The 20024-nt window shown below is 45.7% G+C and overlaps 2 protein-coding genes across 3 annotated transcripts in view; both read right to left on the minus strand.

The window, feature by feature from the left end:
* Positions 1 to 20024, minus strand: part of GNAL (G protein subunit alpha L) — a 199071-nt gene that overhangs the window by 14146 nt on the left and 164901 nt on the right. For both annotated transcript variants that reach the window (XM_007974684.3, XM_037982511.2), the window contains exons 6-7: positions 3296 to 3350; positions 1121 to 1194 (exon numbers count right to left, since the gene is read on the minus strand). In XM_007974684.3, the coding sequence (XP_007972875.1) occupies positions 1121 to 1194; positions 3296 to 3350 (129 nt within the window). The remainder of the gene's footprint in view (positions 1 to 1120; positions 1195 to 3295; positions 3351 to 20024) is intronic.
* On the minus strand, positions 12721 to 14426 carry CHMP1B (charged multivesicular body protein 1B). The gene has a single exon (XM_007974683.3). It carries the CDS (start codon positions 14299 to 14301, stop codon positions 13702 to 13704), a length of 600 nt encoding a protein of 199 aa, XP_007972874.1. The 5' UTR covers positions 14302 to 14426; the 3' UTR covers positions 12721 to 13701.

Here is a 20024-nt window from a genome sequence, read left to right on the forward strand (position 1 = left end):
TTTAGAGACAGCCAGACTGGAGTGAAATGGCCTAATCATGGCCCACTGCTGCCTTGAATTCCTGGGCTTACGAGATCCCCCCACCTCAGCCTCCTGAGTAGCTAGGACCACAGGTGTATGCCATCAAGCATGGCTAATTTTTTTTTTTGGTAGAGATAGGGTCTTGCTATATTGCCCAGGCTGGTCTTGAACACCTAGTCTCAACCAATCCTACTGCCTTGGCCTCCCAAAGTGCTGAGATTACAGGCAGGAGCCACTATGCCTGGCCTGAAGGAAGCTTTGATAGATTTGTGGGGTTAGCCCAGGTGGCATCTGAGGCTCAGAGGACAAGATGAACAAAGGCGCGACCGCAGGAAAAGCTGGGAGAACTGGAAGGGTCCTGACAGCAGCCCAGCCTGGTGAGGCAGGTGGCAGGTGACAAAGCAGGGCTGGGGATGGGGCTAGCCACAGGTGGAGGGCTTGGGTCATAGGGTACACAGGCAGTAGTGAGCCCCGAACCTTTTTCAGCAGAGGAATAGCACGATCCAGGCCATGCTATGGGAAGATTCATTTCGTGGCACTGAGTAGGGCGACTGAAATGGGTAAGCCAGGGGACAGGAGACCAGCCAGGGCCCTGCTGAGAGAGTCTAGGGGCTGGGGAAGTGATGGAGCAGGACTAGGGTCACAGCTACGGGGACAAAAAAGCTTTGTGGCCGGAGAATTAACATCTTATCATGCGGGAGAGAAATGAAGAAAGTCAGTTCATTTGGCCGAGTTTGCACTTGGGCAACCCAAGAGATGGGCTGGAGACACACATGAACTGCTCATTTCAGTTCTCAAACTGGGACTGTGCATCCAAAAGATCAAAATTTCATGAGTCTCCTGATCTTAAAAAAGGGCCAATCAAATCTACAACTCAGAGGCAGACACTGCCTTCCTTTCGGGTGTCCTCATTTCTGCTTTAAAGTAGGCAGTAAAATCAACACTTCAACTCTTGCTAGAGTTAGAATTTCACCCCAGCTGCCCTTACCTGAAAGGGCAGCCATGCACATTCAGGAATGAAGCCCCTTAAACCTCACAACCCTTCGGCTCTGGGACTTCATGAGGCCTTGGGCCACGCGGCTCTTAACGACATACTCACTGAAAGTTTACTTTGTCCACTTGGAATCGTGTCTCAAAAATCCCAGATGTCAGAACTCTGCATCTGAGGAGGTCCTGGGAACAAGAAGAAGGAAGCAAGCTGAGTTACATGACTGTTCTTCAAAGTAAAGCCCAGGTATAACTATACATCAGCAATATTTTTCAAATAATTTGTTCCACTGTAAAGGAAACAATAATAATTAAGAACTAAGACTGGCTAAGCGTGGTGACTCACGCCTGTAATCCCAGCACTGTGGGAGACTGAGGCGGGCAGATCACCTGAGGTCAGGAGTTTGAGACCAGCCTGGCCAACATGGTGAAACCCTATCTCTAGTAAAAATACAAAAAAACAAATTAGCCAGGGGTGGTCACAGGCACTTGTAATCCCAGCTACTTGGGAAGCTGAGGCAGGATAATTGCTTGAACCTGGGAGGCAGAGGTTGCAGGGAGCTGAGATCGTGCCATTGCACTCCAGCCTGGGTGACAAGTGAGACCCCGTCTCAAAAAAAAAAAAAGAAAAAAAAAAAAAAAAAAAGAACTCAGACGAACGTTGTTTTATCCTCCAGAGAAAGCCACAATTAATGTGTTGGTTTGGCCCTGAGAGACCTGGTAACTGTCCTTTTGTTTTAAGACTTAAAAAAACTCATGTCTCAAAGAATCTTACTGACGTATACCTGACAACCACAGTCAGGGCATCAGCATTCCAGAGGGACACCCCTGCCAGTGCTCTGTTGGCTTGGGTGAGACTCACGATGGCTTGGGTGAGAAACCAAAGGAAGTGTAACTCTGCACTCATGTGTCTTCAGCCTTCTGAACTGGATGCTAGTTGATTTCATTTATTCTCTCTTCCCTGCACGTTTCTATTTCCTCCAAGATAAGAGATGTGGTACCCCGAGGGGACGAGAAAGCCATGCAGCCTCACAAAGCTGGCATCCCTGGCACATTTGGCAGATGTCAGGGTTTTGTTTTTTTTTCTGACCACCAAATCCATGTGCTTTGAAGGAAGCAGCCACTCCGTAATAATTCTGGAACACGGGAGGTGGTCCTCCCATTTTAGTATAATGAGAACTGTTTAGGACAGGTGAGTTAGTGGAGGGACTGACTCAAGACAAGGAAGCCTCCATTGCTTTGTCAGATAATTTCAAACTCTCAGGATCAGCCTGAGACTTTATGGGAGAAAAAGAAGCTCAGGTCTCAGACCTTCTACTTTGGGGGCCCAGGGCCAAGGCCTTGCAGGGAATACAGACTCTGGGGGAAGTTTGGAGAGTGTGGTTTGAACAGAGAGACCCTCTAACTTCCTTGGGGTTCACTGGCTCTAGAAGCACCTGAAGGCTCCTGAATTGAGCAATCCGGGGGCTCTCCAAGTCTCTGCAGCTGCCCGAGGGTCGAAGGGGCACGATTCACTCTCTGCTCTTTAAAAATTGGTGGAGTGGGCTGGGCACGGTGGCTCACGCCTATAATCCCAGCACTTTGGGAGGCCAAGGCAGGTGGGTCACTTGAGGTCAGGAGTTTGAGACTAGTCTGGCCGACATGGCAAAACCCTGTCTCCACTAAAAATACAAAAATTAGCTGGGCGAGGTGGCAGGCACCTGTAATCCCAGCTACTTGAGAGGCTGAGGCAGGAGAATCGCTTGAACCTGGGAGGCGGAGGTTGCAGTGGGCAGAGATTGCGCCATTGCACTCCAGCCTGGGCGACAGAGCAAGATTCCATCACAAAAAGACAAAAAAAAAAAAAAAAAAAAAAAAGGGTGGAGTGCTTTTTTCTGACTCAACCCAAAGGGGATGCTCTGGGTCACACCTGGAAAGTTCGCTGTGATACGGGAGTCCCCAGGCCCGGGGCCCAAACAGAATGGGCATAGTTTATGAAACCAGGAAGCAAAGACTTCGCTTTCCTGAGGACAGTTCCAGGAGGAACAGGAACAGCATGTTCCTTGTCTGCAGATAAACTCATTTGCATACTGGCAATTTTCATAACCACTTAAGTGCTAGAGTCAGGGGAGCAAGGCACAAGGTTTGATGACCAATCCACGCACACACGCAGGGCAGTACAAACGATGTGCAAAAAGTAGGTATCTTAGGGATTTTTCCTTAAATCATTCTGAAATAATCGTTCAATCATATTGGAAATGAATCTCACAGTTTCTGGTGCGCGGTGGGGGACCCTCATTCCACATACCTGGTCTGTGGGTGTGTAGTCAACCAAGCTGACGCTGTCGATTCTTTCCAGGAAGCTGCAAAGAAAGCCAGCAAGGGTTGAGGCCTGTTCTCAGCTCACTTTTTCCTGGGGTTGGGGGGAAATTAATGGGACATTTCACTCAAGTACAGCAAGGATGGGGCCGGCCAAGAAGCTGACGTGAGTTCTTACTTTGTTTCCTGAATTTGTATCTGTCTAGATAATGCAACATTCTTGACCCAGGGACCGAGAACTGCATTTTTTTTTGTTTTTTAATGTTGCCTTCCCTCCCCTCTCTTCTCCACTGCCATAGGGCTGGGGGTGGGGACTACTCAGAAACTGGGAGAGAGCATGGAGCCTCCCTTTCAAGGCTAAGCGAGTACAAGAATATGTTGCAATGTAAACAAAACATGGAAGGTGATAGATGTTCCTTTAGTGTAGGTTCCTAATCAAATACACAAGTTGTGTGTGTGTGTGTGTGTGTGTATGACTGTGTGAATATGTGTAAGAGTGACTGTGGCAAGCGAGTATGTGGTGTGCGAGAGGAAATGTGTAAAAGTGAGTGTAAGGGTGAGTGTGAGAGTATGTGTGGAAAGTGTGCGAGAGCAAGAATGTGAGTGTGTGTGTGTGTGTGTGCCGGCAAACCCGGCGACGCCTGTTGGTGTCAGATCTGCCCGGCGGCCTCTGTGTCCCACACAAGGCAGGGCGAGAGCCTAAGAAAGCTGTGCACCGCTCTGGGGTGATGACCTTCTTCCAGGCCGTTTCTCCAGCTCTTCTGCTGGGAGGCCGCCGAGCTCCCTCTCCCGAGTGACCATGGCCCCTGCACAGGCCTCCCCCGCCCTCTCTGTGCCAGCCTGGCTTTACCAAGGCATCTATCCAGGCTGCACGTTTCCTACTGAGTCTTGGTTGATCTGTTATTTGTCTCCTCCACTAACATGCGAGGCCCTCAGGGCAGGTTTCTGTCGTGTCCACCTGGGAGTCCCCAGCACCTAGTACAGGCCTGGCCCCAGTAAATATGGTGGAATGAACTAGTGTCCTCTGTACCCTTCTCCTTCCGCAGCTGGGACAGGTGACCATCAAGGGCTGAGAGGCTGGGCCTCCCGGGGACGAACAAGCGCTGGGGATGGGTTAACTGGCAAGCAGAGGACAATTCTGGAGACAGAGGGGCAGCAGGGGCTCTAGAAGGAAGGAGGAGAGCGAGCAGGAGGGAGGGGTTGGGGCGGTCCAGGCTCTCTGTTGGCACTGGCGTGGATGGGAGGCCCTGGTACTGAGGAGCAAGGATGGATGGCCTGGAGGCTGTGCTGGCTCGCTGCCTGCCATGCCAGTTGGCTGGCTCTGTGTCTGGGTAGGTGGAGGCAGCAGCCATGTGCCCATGAGCGTTTCATGCAGCAGAGGGGATGTTGCCTCCCCACCTCCCCATCCTCCTGCACCAGCTCCTCTGCAGGCGCTGTGAACCTCAGTGTGGGCAAGAGGGAGACGAAAGGGTTCAGAACGCAGAACGCCACCCCAAAATGTGCCCTTCGGCATGTTGACTAATTGCAGCCGAGGGCACTTGAGAAGCCTCGGATGCAGGGCCGGCGGGCTGACCTCCCGCTCTGTCCCAAACAGCGGGTCAGGAAATTTCCCATAAGAAACGTCTGCCCTGTGCCAGGAAGAGGAGAATGTTTGTATCACCAGGGGCTGGGAGTCTACCCCGAAACGGGTCTGTACAAACCCACCAAAATAACCCTCGTCTTTCATTAGTCACTGCCCCCCAATGACTGCCCCTAGAAACTTGAACCTTTCTCCTTTGTCACTTCTCCATACGTTTATCATCTTTTGTTAAAAGGGTATATTAGCTCTCAGTCCCGACGGCTTCTTTGGGTCTTCATTTTTCTTATGAAAGTTCCCGTGTGCGTGTAAAAATATTAAATAAAATGTGTATGCTTTCCTCCTGTTAATCTGTCTTTGTTGGTTCACTCAGCTACAGAACCTAATGGGAAAGAGGGAAGTTCTTTTTCCTTCCCTACAAAGGTCAAAAGGGGTCCATTTTAGGAACCACTTGGCCAAAGACAGTAAGACTGCGTAATTTCCTTGGCCATCGTAACTCCTTCCTTTTGGAAAGCTAGAGACAGACCCTAGTGGCCAGAACTGAGGCCTGGCCATGGGATGACATTTTGGCAGCCTTCATCCATGAACCTGGGTTTGACACCCCCAGGGCAAGTAACCCAGAAGCAGAATACACAAAGAGGCAGGAGTGGATCTGCTGGTGTTTGGGATGGCCTTTCATAGGGATAGGAAGCAGTGGGGGCAACTGTGACCTCAACTGTCATGAATGAGTCATTTCCCTGGAATCCAAGGGAAACAGGTTATGGGAGTGGTGTCTGTGACTGCATTGTCTGGTGTGCAGTCATGAAAGAATGTCGGCCGGGTGCAGTGGCTCATACCTTTAATCCCAGCACTTTGGGAGGCCAAGGTGGGTGGATCGCCTGTGGTCAGGAGTTCAAGACCAACCTGGTCAACACTGTGAAACCCCGTCTCTACTAAAAATACAAAAAGTAGCCAGGTATGGTGGCGCACGCCTGTAATCCCAGCTACTCGGGAGGCTGAGGCAGGAGAATCACTTGAACCCAGGAGGCAGAGGTTGAAGTGAGCTGAGATCACGCCACTGCACTCCAGCCTGGGTGACAGAGTGAGACTCTGTCTCAAAAAAAAAATATATATATATATATATTTTTATATATATAAATAAAAATACATATATATATATTACATATATAAATAAAAAAAATATATATATATAAAAATAAAAAAAAAAAAGAATGTCAACTGCTCCCGGCTCTGCAGAGATATGGCCCAGGTGACAGGGTTATTGAGAGGCCAAAGGGACCCTGATCAGCCAGTGGTGTCTTTGGAATAGATGCTGCAAGCCCTGGGAGGTGCTACTGCGCACCTGAAGGTTGGTGAGTTGGCCAAGGGTGTGGAACTGGCTCCAGAGGGGAAGGAGTAAAGGGAAGGGACCCTCTGGGACCTGGAGAACCTTGGGAGGCTGGAGGCAGGAATTCCCTGCCATTGCCTGAGGCCTGGTTTGGAAAGTGCAATGCAGTTTTGGCATGGTGGTTGCTGGCCTGGAATGTGGTGGGGTGAAGAGCACAGTGGAAGGACACACTGAGTTCCTGACCATCCAGTGACAAAGGAGCAAAAAGACCTTGGAATCCGTGAGAAGGCAGGAGAAGTTTCTGCCGGGGTGGGACCGGAGCTCTGGACTGCGGCTGGACATTCAGGTGGGTTTCTGGGTGAGAAGGCTGCCTCCCTCACAGGCCGTGTGAGCTACAACAGTTCTAGTCAGAAATGGTCATGACTTTTGACAGGGGCTGGGGTAAGGATACAGAAATGAATTCGCTCTGATGAAAAAAAGAGCTGGAAGGAACTGAACATTAAATATGAAGCCTGTGGCTATAGTTAGAGTTTAGGAAGTAATCTATTTAAAATGGGATGCACATAGGTTGGAGGTAGGTGGGTGAATGTATTCAGATGATAATAACTAGTCTAAGTAGAAAGAATGAAGTATGGTTAACCAAAAAATGCCTGTGGAGCGCTAAAGAGATGTGATGAGAGGACGTGTGAGTGCGTCTTCCTGTGCACTATGAAAGGCCAGTGACGTTGAGACGCTGACAGTGATGAGGCTGGTGGGTCTTCTCCTGTCCCCAGCCTCCAAGATGGATATTCAGAGTCCTTCCAGCTCTGATTCTCAGGGATCTAAGTGAGACGTGGGAGGTCTCACTGAACATTTCCAAGAGCTGCTTCTGAATCGTTACTGATGCCCTGAGTTCATGCATTTAAAGTTTGTGCAATGAAAGTAAAATGTGAAAATGCACCCCAAAATGTGAATATGCCCCCAATTCTTTGAAAGAGTTTCTAAGGAATAAATAATAGAGTGGTAGATTTCTGCCAGCCTTCTGCCTTGATCCTTGTTTCAATTGCCATATTTCCAAGCATGTTGCTGAAGTACTTTTTCAAATTGGGGCTTCTGTGATTACCATATGTAGAGAGAATTTTAAAGGGATCTTCCAAATCATACATAGAATTTTGCATATGACTACATTTTAAAGGGTTATAACATTGCCTCCTTAAATATGCCACTGCATGCTGACTGGAAGAATTAAGCAGATCTAAAAACCCCTTGCAGACTATTCACTCCAACATTAGATACAGAGTTGCAAAACTATACCAAGTTAGCATTGTAAAAAATCACTTGCATTGTAGACACTATAAGAAAGTAGTTAAAAAGACATTTACTTTAATTTTTTTTTCATTATTTCCTATGACAGCTGAGGACACTCATATTTGCAGAAATGTTTTCATTTTCATTTAGATCCTCCTTCTGTTTGATATTAGCAAAAATAACAACTCACTGTTTACATCCCATCTGTTGTTGGCGTCAAAGAATTCTTAATGGCCATGGAATTGATCATGAAGAGGGAACAAGGAGAGTCACGAAAAGATGAAAACTATTCTGTTAAATGCCTTTGTAATTAAACTACTGGATCTGAGAAAAAAAGTACCAACTAAATTTCTATGTATTTAAAATTATTTTTTTGTGAAAACATATAGCAATTGGAAATCTGTTAAGGAAAGTAAAAAACTTTTCCCATTGTTAATGAAATTTGATTCATGATATTTATCTATAAGATATAAATATACAGATGGATCCCAGGTACTCCGGAGGCTGAGGCAGCAGGATCACTGGAGCCCAGGAGTTCGTACTGGTGGAGAAAAACATGACTCACATGGTGACAAAGTACCAGGCAGTTGTAATGCACAGCCAGAGTTAAGATCCCTGCTCCTTAAAAGGGGTTCCCAGACTCGTGGCATATCAGCGTCACTAGCAGACCCACTGCGTCAGCATGTGCAGCTGAGCCACGTCCCAGGTGATCAGCGATTCTTGGTGAGTCGTCATCCAACAGCGTGTTCCTCCTGGTTTTCCGCGCCTCCCAGCTTTATGCTCTAATCTCTGCCTGAACCATTCTTCTCATGACTCCTGCGCTTTCTCCTTTCCACAGGGTAAAGTCCACACTTTTAATCTGGCCTCGAGCCCTTTGCAATCTGTCCAGTCTCCCCTTCAGTCTCTTTTACATCGCATGAACCCTCCACTCCAGTCAAAACTCCCTGTAGTTTTTGGCCTCTCAGATCCTGTGTCATTCCTGCTTCCCCCACCCCATTTGAAATCTGAGATTAAACCCTGCCCGCTCTGGGAAGCCACTTCTAACTGCCATGACACAGCACAATGTCAACCTCACTTTCTTCTGGCACTTACTGTTTCACAATTCGATGAGCTTGGCATGCTGCCTTATGCTGTGATTTAATCCTTTTTAAAGGTTGAGATATAAAATAATGTAAAGTATGTAAACAGTCCTGATCTTAAGTGTTCTTGATTTTTTTTTTAAACATCTGGATATGCCTTGTCCTTTTTTTTCTGTGTATGTTTTATCTACCTATCTGTACTGAATATCATTTAAGGGCAAAAGCATGTTCTAATTTCTAGAAAGAAGCCCCATATGGCCAGCATGTTTTGTACTAAATCTTTCTCTGCATTGTCATTTAAAATGTTTTTAAATTTAAAAAATTATTTGTTTTTATTTTTATTTTTTTGAGACAGTCTCACGCTGTCACCCAGGCTGGAGTGCAGTGGCACAATCTCGGTTCACAGCAACTTCTGCCTCCTGGGTTCAAGGGATTCTCCTGTCTCAGTCTCCCGAGTAGGTGGGATTACAGGTGTGCACCATCACGCCTGGCTAATTATTTTTTTTTGCATTTTTAGTAAAGACGGGGTTTCACCACGTTGGCCAGGCTGGTCTCGAACTCCTGACCTCAGGTGATCTACCCACCTTGGCCTCCCAAAGTGCTGGGATTACAGGTGTGAGCCACCGCGCCTCACCTGTATTGTCATTTTGAGTAAACACTGGCGAATTATTTGTCCTGACATTTCTCAGCAGGGAAAGAGGATGTACAAACCCTGAAGAACAGAGGCAAACATTTCATTGTGGGCAAATGCTGTGAAGGTAGAGGACACAGCTCTTGAGTGTCCATAGTTGGGACTCTGGCCTGCTTTACCTGCCTGTGTCTGCTCTCATCAGAAAGCTCGAGGCACTATCAGGAGTGAGTACCCAGGCCAGGCACACGTTCGCTCTGCAGTGCAAGGAGCCCACTGTGGGAGGCACCATACCAGGCCCGCAGATTGACACCATGACAGACACTGCCTGGTCCCGGCTCTATGGAATTTGCAATATAATGTAGAAAAACAAACCTAGGTAAACCAGATAGCATTTTGCTAATTCCAGTCAGTTGATTAAACACAAAAACAAAAACAGGGGACTATTCATCCGTCTGCTTAGTGTCCACTGGCTTGTAGCTTTTTGCTATAAATATTTTGAGCTTTGGACTTTGGCTACAGAATTGCCAAGAGGATGTTGTGTTTTTGCAGAGGAAGTCCCTCCCTTCTGCTTTATAATGTGCTTGGCCAGCTGATGCTGATACTATGCTCAGTTAAGTTATCTTATCAGACTGGTGCTTATTTTCAGCAGTCTTTTTTTTTTTGAGATGGAATTTCGCTCTTGTTGCCCAGGCCGGATAGGTTGGAGTGCAACGGCGTGATCTCGGCTCACTGCAACCTCTGTCTCCTGGGTTTAAGCGATTCTCCTGCCTCAGCCTCCCAAGTAGCTGGGATTACAGGCATGCGCCACTATTCCCGGCTAATTTTGTATTTTCAGTAGAGATGCGGTTTTTTCATGTTGGTCAGGCTGGTCTCGAACTCCCGACCTCAGGTGATTTGCCTGCCTTGGCCTCCCAAAGTGCTGGGATTACAGGCGTGAGCCACCGCACCCAGCCCAGCAGTCTTTTCCAAATCAAAGACAGCAGGGCGGGCACACAGTGTCCAAGCCTCATGGTCTGCCTGTATTTAAAAGGCATATACATTGGCATTCCTTCAACAAGAAACAGCTTTAGTAAGAAAATTCTCCAGTAGCACACACAGTATCATCTGGGTTCCTGAGCTGAAATAAACTAAAAGTAAAGGAAAGTATTTTGTGTATTAATCCAGTCTACTTTTTTTCTTTCAATTCTAAATCCATGTTAGAAATTGTGCATTTGAAGGCGGAAAAATGAAAGGAAGAAATATAACAAGTAGTTAAATAGAAGATTAACTAGTTCCCTGATGTGTTTCAGTTGGATACTTTTGTAAATTATATCCATCTTTGGCGTAGGGAAGTTTCAATGTGAAAAAGAATCTTGTAGCCATGAAGAAACAATTACAGTGAAGAAGCCAGGGGGCCAGGCGCATGGTGGCTCTCGCCTGTAATCCCAGCACTTTGAGAGGCCAAGGCAGATGGATCACTTGAGGGTCAGGAGTCCCAGACAAGCCTGGCCAACATGGTGAAACCCCGACTCTACTGAAAAAAAAAAAAAAAAAAAATTAGCCAGATGTGTTGGTGTGCATCTGTAGTCCCAGTTACTCCGGGGCTGAGGCAGGAGGATCGCTTGAACCTGGGAGGTGGAGGCCGCAGTGAGCCGAGATCGTGATGGCACTCCAGCCTGGGCAACAGAGCAAGACTCCGTCTCAAAACAGCAACAACAAAAATAAGCCAGGATTCCTAGAAATACATGAGAAAAAGCCATACTAACCAAACAAAAATTTAAGTGGTAAGACTGAGGGTGAATTTGGAAAAATACCATGCTTTCTGAACCAAATCTACCTCAGAATTTTTTTTTCTCTTTTTGAGACAGAGTTTCACTCTTGTTACCCAGGCTAGAGTGCAATGGCGCAATCTCGGCTCACCGCAACCTCTGCCTCCCGGGTTCAAGCAATTCTTCTGCCTCAGCCTCCTGAGTAGCTGAGATTACAGGTGCACACCACCACGCCCGGCTAATTTTGTATTTTGAATAGAGGTGGGGTTTCTCCATGTTGGTCAGGCTAGTCTTGAACTCCTGACCTCAGGTGATCTGCCCGCCTCAGCCTCCCAAAGTGCTGGGATTATAGGCTTGAGTCACTGTGCCCAGCAATTCTTTTTTCTTAAGTATTTTTTAAAACAGGATGCACACTCACATCCAGTAACATGCAGTTTAAAATGATTTGACAAATTCCTGTGATTTACATTTCAGTATTTAATCAACTGCAAAAGTTAGGAAATAATTCATGGGCCTGTAGTGCTTTTGAAAATAATATTTATGACTCATAAAAATGTACATTCATAATAGTATGACATGAACATATTTTAAGAAAGTTCAAGCATTTACAAGCATTGTTTAATCTCACAAAATATATTAATTTTGGTGGGAATATTTGCATTATAAAAGGGTCTTCAGTTTACCAAAGGGTTCAACACTAAGCTATTTTAAAAGTTGTGATTATTTTTTCCAATCTAAAGAGGGGTTAAGGCCAGGTGCAGTGGCTCACGCCTGTAATCCCAGCACTTTGGGAGGCTGAGGCGGGAGGATCACCTGAGATCAGGAGTTCAAGACCAGCCTGGCCAACACAGTGAAACTCTGTCTCTACTAAGAATACAAAAAAATTAGCCAGGCATAGTGGTGTGCACCTGTAATCCCAGCTACTCAGGAGGCTGAGGCAGGAGACTTGCTTGAACCCGGGAGGCGGAGGCTGCAGTGAGCCGAGATCGCGCCACGGCACTCCAGCCTGGGCAACAGAGCGAGACTCCATCTCGAAAATAAAATAAAATAAAAGAGGGGTTAAGACTCATGCTGTCCTCACACATGGCCCTGCACAAGCCTGTGGAGGATAGGAGACATGACCTTCTAAGAGGGGTGTTCCTAGAGAAGATGCTGGGCAGACAACCAACAAGTGTGCCTTAAAGCACGCTTCAGAACAACATCCAAATATACAATAAACATGAGGGTCCCTCCTCATCTGCACACACCTGTTACACCTGGTTTTTTTTCCTTACTCATTTACACTGGAACACATGTTATAATAGTGAACAGTTGGTTATGAATCTTTCAAAGAACTTGGAAGGGCCCCTATAATTATTTTCTGAAACAATGGAATTCTCTTATGGAAAAATCTTCCAGTGAAGGAAAGGGTAAGTTAAAAAAAACTTGAATTCACTTAGGTTAGAATACTTGCCAAGGCAAAAGTAAGTTGCTTTTCTCCATGTTTCCAGGCTATGAGAAAGTGGTGGCTGCCTACATGCTTTACTTTTCAGCCAGAAAATACGCACTGCCATTCCTGAGAAGATGGAGGCAGCACAGCTGGGCTCCAGCCTTAGAGAGTCCAGCATTCTCCTTCCTTCCAGGCCTACCTCTTCAATTCTCAGACTCCAGCTGGCTGGATGGATACATAAATGACTTGCATGGCTAAGTAAAACATTCCAGCTTGTATTTTCAAGGTTTTCAAAGAGTTGTTGCTTTTGGACAAATTAATAAATGCAAATTAGAACTTAAAATGCAGTTCTAATTTTATTTCTATTTTTGGTTGTTAAAATCAAAACAAAACCTACACACACACAGTCCCAGGGTTTTCTCAAACAATCAACAGTTCTTTGGCAATGTTAAGAGTGTGTAACAAGACTGCCGTGCTAATTAGCATAATTTATAAGACGTCTAATAGTGTCGAAACAGGAAAATAACTATAAACTTGTTCGTTTGAAAGACACTGTATAATGTCACACTTTCTAAGTCTTTATAAAAACTCAATTTAGTAAGTAGAAAATATAAATGAACAAATTTAATTTTTCCAGATAATAAAGGAAGTCATTCGGCATTTTTCCCAGTTACGCAAAGACAATTATCACACGAAAAATGTATAGAACGTAAGCAGTAAGAGAGTATTATGCAAAAATATCCTAAGGTAATTTCAGTATAAATTATGGGACGAGATTTATTAATAACATACGTTATGAGATCAATTGCAGTCTCACTGTGAAGGCAAAAACAAAAACCAAAACCCAAAGGATAAATAGAAATAGCACAGTCTACCGAATACACTGAATGGTGTTTATCTTTCCCCCCTCTTTAACTTGTATGCACCGCCTGCCATTCTAGATATTATCAATCACACTAAATAATATCAATAATAAAAACCAACCACCTTCAATCTGATCATTCTGGTCAGAAAACTGAATACAGTTTTGACCAGATCTTCGAGAAAGATTCATATACACCAAATTAACTAGTTCTGTTAAAAGGCTGCTATAAAAATACCATCATTACGAGCTATACAGAACTTTAGAATCCAGCTAAGAGTGAAGAAATACTCAATTTCTTAATTTATCTGGAGGGGACGACTGTAAACCCAAAGGTAGAAGGGCATCTCAGCATTCTGGCGTGTTCAGAGTTTCTAGGGTATAGTATCTCTCGGACACACAGAGAGCATTTCCAAGGGTGGCTATGGCCAGGAAACCTCAGAGCGGGTTCTGCCGTCACACTTGATCCCGAAGGCGGGCCAGTCTCTGAGACAGTTCATCCTGCTCCGCCGAAGCCACGCTCGTGCCCACGGAGCCGGTCTGCCCCTGCGGCAGCTCCATGTTGAGGTCGAGGCCCGCCTCGTCTGCCATTTCCTGGAGCAGCATATCCACTTGGTTCTGGGGAGTGGTGAGCGTCGTCGTGCTGCTCATCGTGTCTTCCATTTGCTGCGTCTGGACGTCCAGAGTTTCAAACTGGTGCTCGAATTTGTCCATCAAGGCAGAAATCTTCTCCAGATTCATGGTCTTCAGTGTCGCATCCATTGACTTAACCACACCAGCCATCGACTTGGTCACCTTGCCCATCGTTACCGCCGTCTGGACCCTGGCAGCCACTGCATCGACTCGCGCACTCATTCTCAAGAAATTCACCGCCTGGTTCTTCTGGCGGATGGCATTTTCGGCGTGTATCCTCGCAACTTCCATGTTGCCCTTCTGAATGGCCTTTTTAATTTTGGCCTTTTCGGCCTTTTCCTCCTTATCGCATTTTTTGGCACTCCTGCTCAGTTCTTTGGCCGCGAACTTCAGGTTGAACAGGTGTTTCTCCATGTTGGACATAGTCGGACGGCTCCTTGGGGTCGGCGGCCCGGCTCAGACGTGCGCGGAAGAGACAGAAGGTGAGGTAAGTCCGCTCCCGGCCGCCGCTCCTTTGTTTTGGTCCCACTTCCTGTTTCTACTGTGCGCGGCGCAGGTGGTGACGTCAGAGCCCAGCGCCAAAGGCGGGACCTGCGGGACGGACGGCGCCGGGGTGGGGCCTGTGGGACGTACGGCGCCGGGGGCCGCGCACGCAGGGGGATTCTGGCCGGACGCTCCGGCGCTGTACGCTCGCTTCCTGCGCTGCGTTCTACCGGGTTTTTAAAAGTTCTTAACGTTATTAGTAAATTCACATAAATTAGTGCCCACACGCACTTTCTTAGTAATCTACCGAAGCAGACAATCTGTGGAGATCTGCGTGTAAAATGACCCAAGCTCCAAACTTGGCAGGCTTTATAAAGGGTGACTGGCTAGCTGGCTAAAACCCAGCCAAACATCAGCTAGGTCTTCACACTAACGCTTGCTTTATTAGCATGGGTAATTTCCACTTTCTCAGGGGAGCTGGAAACCATGGACACATTAAAAATAAAAACATTAAAACAATACATTAAAAACAAACGGGTCACTGACGCGTCTCCATCTTTGACTACGATTTGTGCCGGAGTTCTGTAATACCCTTTTATTGCATGGGTGAAAATAACCTTTAAAACTGTGGCACCACCAAATTTATACTTTGGCTGGAAGTTCCGCTTCTAGGTGAGTTGCCAGCCATTATCATCCAAAAATCGTCCCGTGGCTTAGTAATAAAAAGACCCATCTTTTGCTGACACCATTCTATCTTTTTGATGTTTTATAAATATCCATGGAACTTCACTCACATTTAAGTTTGACAGGCTAAACTGTCATTTTAAATTACGCAGGCAGAGTATGGTGAGATATTAGGACCCACACCCACGGGCATACATCAGAACTGTCACTATGTATTACGCCCTTTAAAAATGCAGGCTTTCAAATGGCAGCAATGTGTGCTGTCACTTTTTAGAAAGATTCCTCCGATACAGCAATAATAATGCAAGAAGACCGGATCTGCCCTAATGAGCTAGGCTGAAAAGGAACCCTGAGAGCGAATTCTGTTTAGAGATCATTTTAATCCAGCGGCCCACCACCTCGCTTAGCTTTCTGTGATAGCTTGCCAGTCAGTTTCACACCACAAGACCTTCTGAAGACATAGCTCTGATGTTTTCACTCTTTCTCCAAACCCTGGGTGTGGAGGCTAAACCTGCTGTGCAGCACGCTGGCTCCCTTGTCTTTCGCGCCCCTCTGCCAGTCAAAGCAAACCGCAGCACGGAAGTTGAGCATTATTTGTGTCATTTGGCCAGTGGGGAGAATGTCACTGACGCCCCGTCCTTTGGCTATGCTGTTCCTGTTGCCTGGATTTACTGTCCATGCATCTCTGCCTATTGACACCCTGCCAGTCCTTCAAAAGCCACCTTCACCATGGAGCCTCCCCAGGACTCCTCCTCTGTGTGGCCATACTACAGGGCACATTGCCTGGCAAGGGGTCTGTGCGTATAGGTCACCTGTTACAGTATAAACTACTTGCATGCAGACAACACTGATTCCTTCCCCTCTGCATGGAGCCCAGCAGGTGCTCTGCACACAGCAGCCACTGAATCCAGAAGGTGTTGCTAAATTTAATTTTATTTCAGAGGGGATAGGATGTTACCCTAGTTAGCAGCTTAGCTATGGTTTCTTTTTGCCACTCAAAGCCGTAGAACCCTTTTTCCAAATGAAACTTTTCTAGAAATGGAATATACTCAACCAAAAAAAAGAAAAAAAAACGGGGGCTTAGGCCCCCTACTCTGCTCACCCTCCATTCCACTCTTCCCTTCTTTTAGGTCCTGGTTTTTCTTGGAGTTTGCAAACAAGTTTCTTGTCTAGCTTCCATGTCATGCTCCATAGTTTTCTTTTTTCTTTTCTTTTTTTTTTTATTTTTGAGATGAAATCTTGCTCTGTCACTCAGGCTGAAGTGCAGTGGCATGATCTTGGCTCACTGCAGCCTCTGCCTTCTGGGTTCAAGCGATTCTCCTGCCTCAGCCTCCCAAGTAGCTGGGATTACAGGTACATGCCAGCACTACCGGCTAATTTTTATATTTTTAGTACAGCTGGGGTTTCACCATGTTGGCCAGGCTGGCCTCGAACTCCTGACCTCAGGTGATCTGCCCACCTTGGCCTTGCAAAGTGCTGGGATTACAGGCGTGAGCTACTGTGCCCGGCCCATAGTTTTCTTAATGACAAATTCTGACTAGGTGAGATGGTTTGGAATATAATCATGAGAGACTCAGATGATGATGATAATGACAATTAACATTAATAAAGTATGCACCAGACATTGTGCTGGGCACCTTACATAAATAAACTCATTTCAGCTTCGCAAACCCTATGAAGTAGATACTATAAATGTCTTCAGTTCACAGGTAATGAAAGGGAAGCACAGAGAGCTAAGAAACTTGCCTGAACCCACACATTAGGTAAGTGTTAGAAACCGGATTCCATGGATATATTTGGACCAGTAATAAGGCACTGGGGAATCCAATAAACACGAGTTAATAAGAATAAAATAATGATCATGTAGCCTAAAGACAGAAGTTGACTTTCCAGCTGTTTTTTTGAGAAGAGAGTTGCACTGACTACACAGTTAATATGAACTTTATAAAGTGTGGATACTGACTGGGCATGGTGGCCCAGGAATGTAATCCCAGCACTTTGGGAGGCTGAGGTGGGTGGATCGCCTGAGACCAGGAGTTCAAGACCAGCCTGGCCAACATGGGGAAAGCCCATCTCTATTAAAAATACAAAAATTAGCTGGGTGTGGTGGCACATGCCTGTAATCCCAGTCACTTGGGAAGCTGAGGCAGGAGAATCGCTTGAACTGGAAAGATGGAGGTTGCAGTGAGCCGAGACTGCACCAGTGCACTCCAGCCTGGGTGACAGACAGAGACTCCCTCTCAAAAAAAAAAAAGTATGGTTGTTAAAGTAAGTTGCCATCACCGGATCACCTGAAGCTACATTCCTTGGATGATGACGCCTCTACTTTCTGCGCTGGAGAGAAGGGATAGGTGGCGTTCTAGAAGTCATCTTCCCAGGGAGACCAGGGCGGACTAGAATTCTGAAGAGAAGGCTATTCTCCTCCTCTCCCTTACAGTTCCCCAGCCCTGCCCTCCTCTTTCTCTTATCAACACCACAGCCATTTCCATGGTGTTCAATAGGATCCATAGCTAGCTGCTCTCATGTTCACATCTCCAGGGAGAGATTTGCTTCTGAGCTCCAAACTCATATGCCTGGCTGTCTTCTTGGTGTTGGGCGATTTGTGGTCCAAGACTGGCAACTCTTCAAAGTGACTAAACTCAGTCCTTTCCCCCAAATCTGCTCATTCCCATTTACTACTGGCACCTCCATCTACCTTGTCATTCGAGTTGGATTCGGAAGAATTATCTCTGACCACCGTGGTATCTATATCTGCATCTACCCTGGCTCTAAGTTTTTTCCATTCTTTATATTCCATTGAGGTTGACAACCTTCAGAGTCTGTTTCAGCTTGGTGTGCTTTCTCTTTTTGTGTATCTAGCAAAAGGAAGATTATTTTGGTATTATTATTAAAGGAGGTTTTGGTCCTACCACCATGCTGATTGTACCTGAAGATGTTCTGGACCCAATGCAGATGTGAAAACAGAACATACAGTTTATAATGACCGGAATTGTTTAGCAACTACCACATTAACATTGAAACCTTACAAGTCCCATAGCCAGATTTTCTCTTAGTGGAAAAAAAGAAATTTTTGATTAAAGTGCAGACATTTCTAGAAAGCTGCGAGTCAAACCAGTTAATTATTTTTATCATGAAACGGGGAAGAAAAATATGCCATCATTTGGCACATCTGGCTGATTTCTTTTCTTTCTTTACTTTGAAATGATACAAGTGGTTAAAATGAAAATATTTAAGCAGGACGTTCAGTTTTACTTCATTGGAAAAGAATCATTTGCTAAGTCTGAAGTCACGCAAAAAATAAAAAAAGAGAAAATAAAATATATGAAAAATAACTTTCTCATGTGTTAAACTATTTCTGGATTCTCATCGGTATGTTTCTGGTGATTTTGAAATGTTATACCTCAAACTAAGGGCTCCTCCTCACTTACCAAAATTTGCATTTTTTGCATACATTTGTATTTGCCTAGCAGCAGGTTTTCCTATTAGATAGATGTGACATGGTGACCTTTGGTTGACTACCTATACCTGGTACTATTCAACCTCTGGAAAACAAGATATACCCAATAAATTTCTGTTGAATGTAGGAATATATGAATGCAGCCAAAGGAAATGGCATTGGATACATATTCACTTGGTGACCATTTTAAGGAATACATTACATATATGTGTATACATATAAATATATTACATACATATATAATATTAATTACATATTATGTATTAAACGTATGTATACATATTTTCCTCTACATCACCTTTTTATTTAGGAACACAGCTAGAATTAAAAACGCTGAGACTCCTCAAGCCTTGGGAAATGGCAAAGTCACTGTCCAGGGCTGGGTGTGATGGCTGACGCCTGTCATCACAACACTTTGAGAGGACGAGGTGGCCCAGAAGTTTGAGGCTGCAGTGAACTACGATCACGCCACTGCACTCCATTCGGGGTGACAGAGCAAGATCCTGTCTCAAAAACAACAAAACCAAAGTCACTGTCTCTCAAAATATGTTAACAGCAGCCTGGGCAAGACGTCTAGACCCTGTCTCTACAAAAAATAAAAAATAAAATTTAGCTGGGCATGGTAGCATGTGCCTGTAGTCCCAGCTACTTGGGATGCTGAGGTGGGAAGATCTCTGTGTCCAGGAGTTTGAGGCTACAATGAGCTATAATCACGCCACCGTACTCCAGCCTGGCTGACAGAGCGAGACCCTGTCTCTCTGTCTCTCTCTCTCTCTCTCCCCCCACATATATATGTATGTTAAAATGATGCCAAGATTTAAAAATAAAAATAAGAAAGAGAAGGAAATAGAAAAGCAGCACGTAAACATAATTCCACATTCCTCCATCTGCAGTTTATTTATTTATTTATTGAGACGGAGTCTGGCACTGCTGCCCAGGCTGGAGTGCAGTGGTGTGATCTTGGCTCACTGCAAGCTCCGCCTCCCGGGTTCACGCCATTCTCCTGCCTCAGCCTCCCAACTAGCTGGGACTACAGGCGCCCGCCACCATGCCCGGCTAATTTTTTGTATTTTTGGTAGAGCTGGGGTTTCACTGTGTTAGCCAGGATGGTCTTGATCTCCTGACCTGGTGATCCACCCGCTTCAGCCTGCCAAAGTGCTGGGATTACAGGTGTGAGCCACCGCGCTGGCCTCATCTGCAGTTTAAATCATGGTTTATTACTCCTCCTGGTGATGTGGTGAGTTACTACTGTTATGAGAAACCTAACTTCCGTGTTAGTTGAATTTGACAGTCACTCATTTAGCAACACAGTGATTCTCCTTCTCGTTCTCTACACTGAGCAACTTACCACTTTGACAAGCTGAAAATGAAATCTAAACACACCTGTCCTTCTAACGATGGTATAGGATGTCTCGTTTTTCTGGCCTCAATTTCCTCATTTATAAAGCTGGAAAAATAAGGCCTGTGATCTAACGGTAATGATCCCTCATCAGGTCAGATCATCAGAGGGGGCCACTCAAAA

This window comes from Chlorocebus sabaeus, chromosome 18 (genome assembly GCF_047675955.1).
Source record: "Chlorocebus sabaeus isolate Y175 chromosome 18, mChlSab1.0.hap1, whole genome shotgun sequence".
NCBI classification, from domain to species: Eukaryota; Metazoa; Chordata; class Mammalia; order Primates; family Cercopithecidae; genus Chlorocebus; species Chlorocebus sabaeus.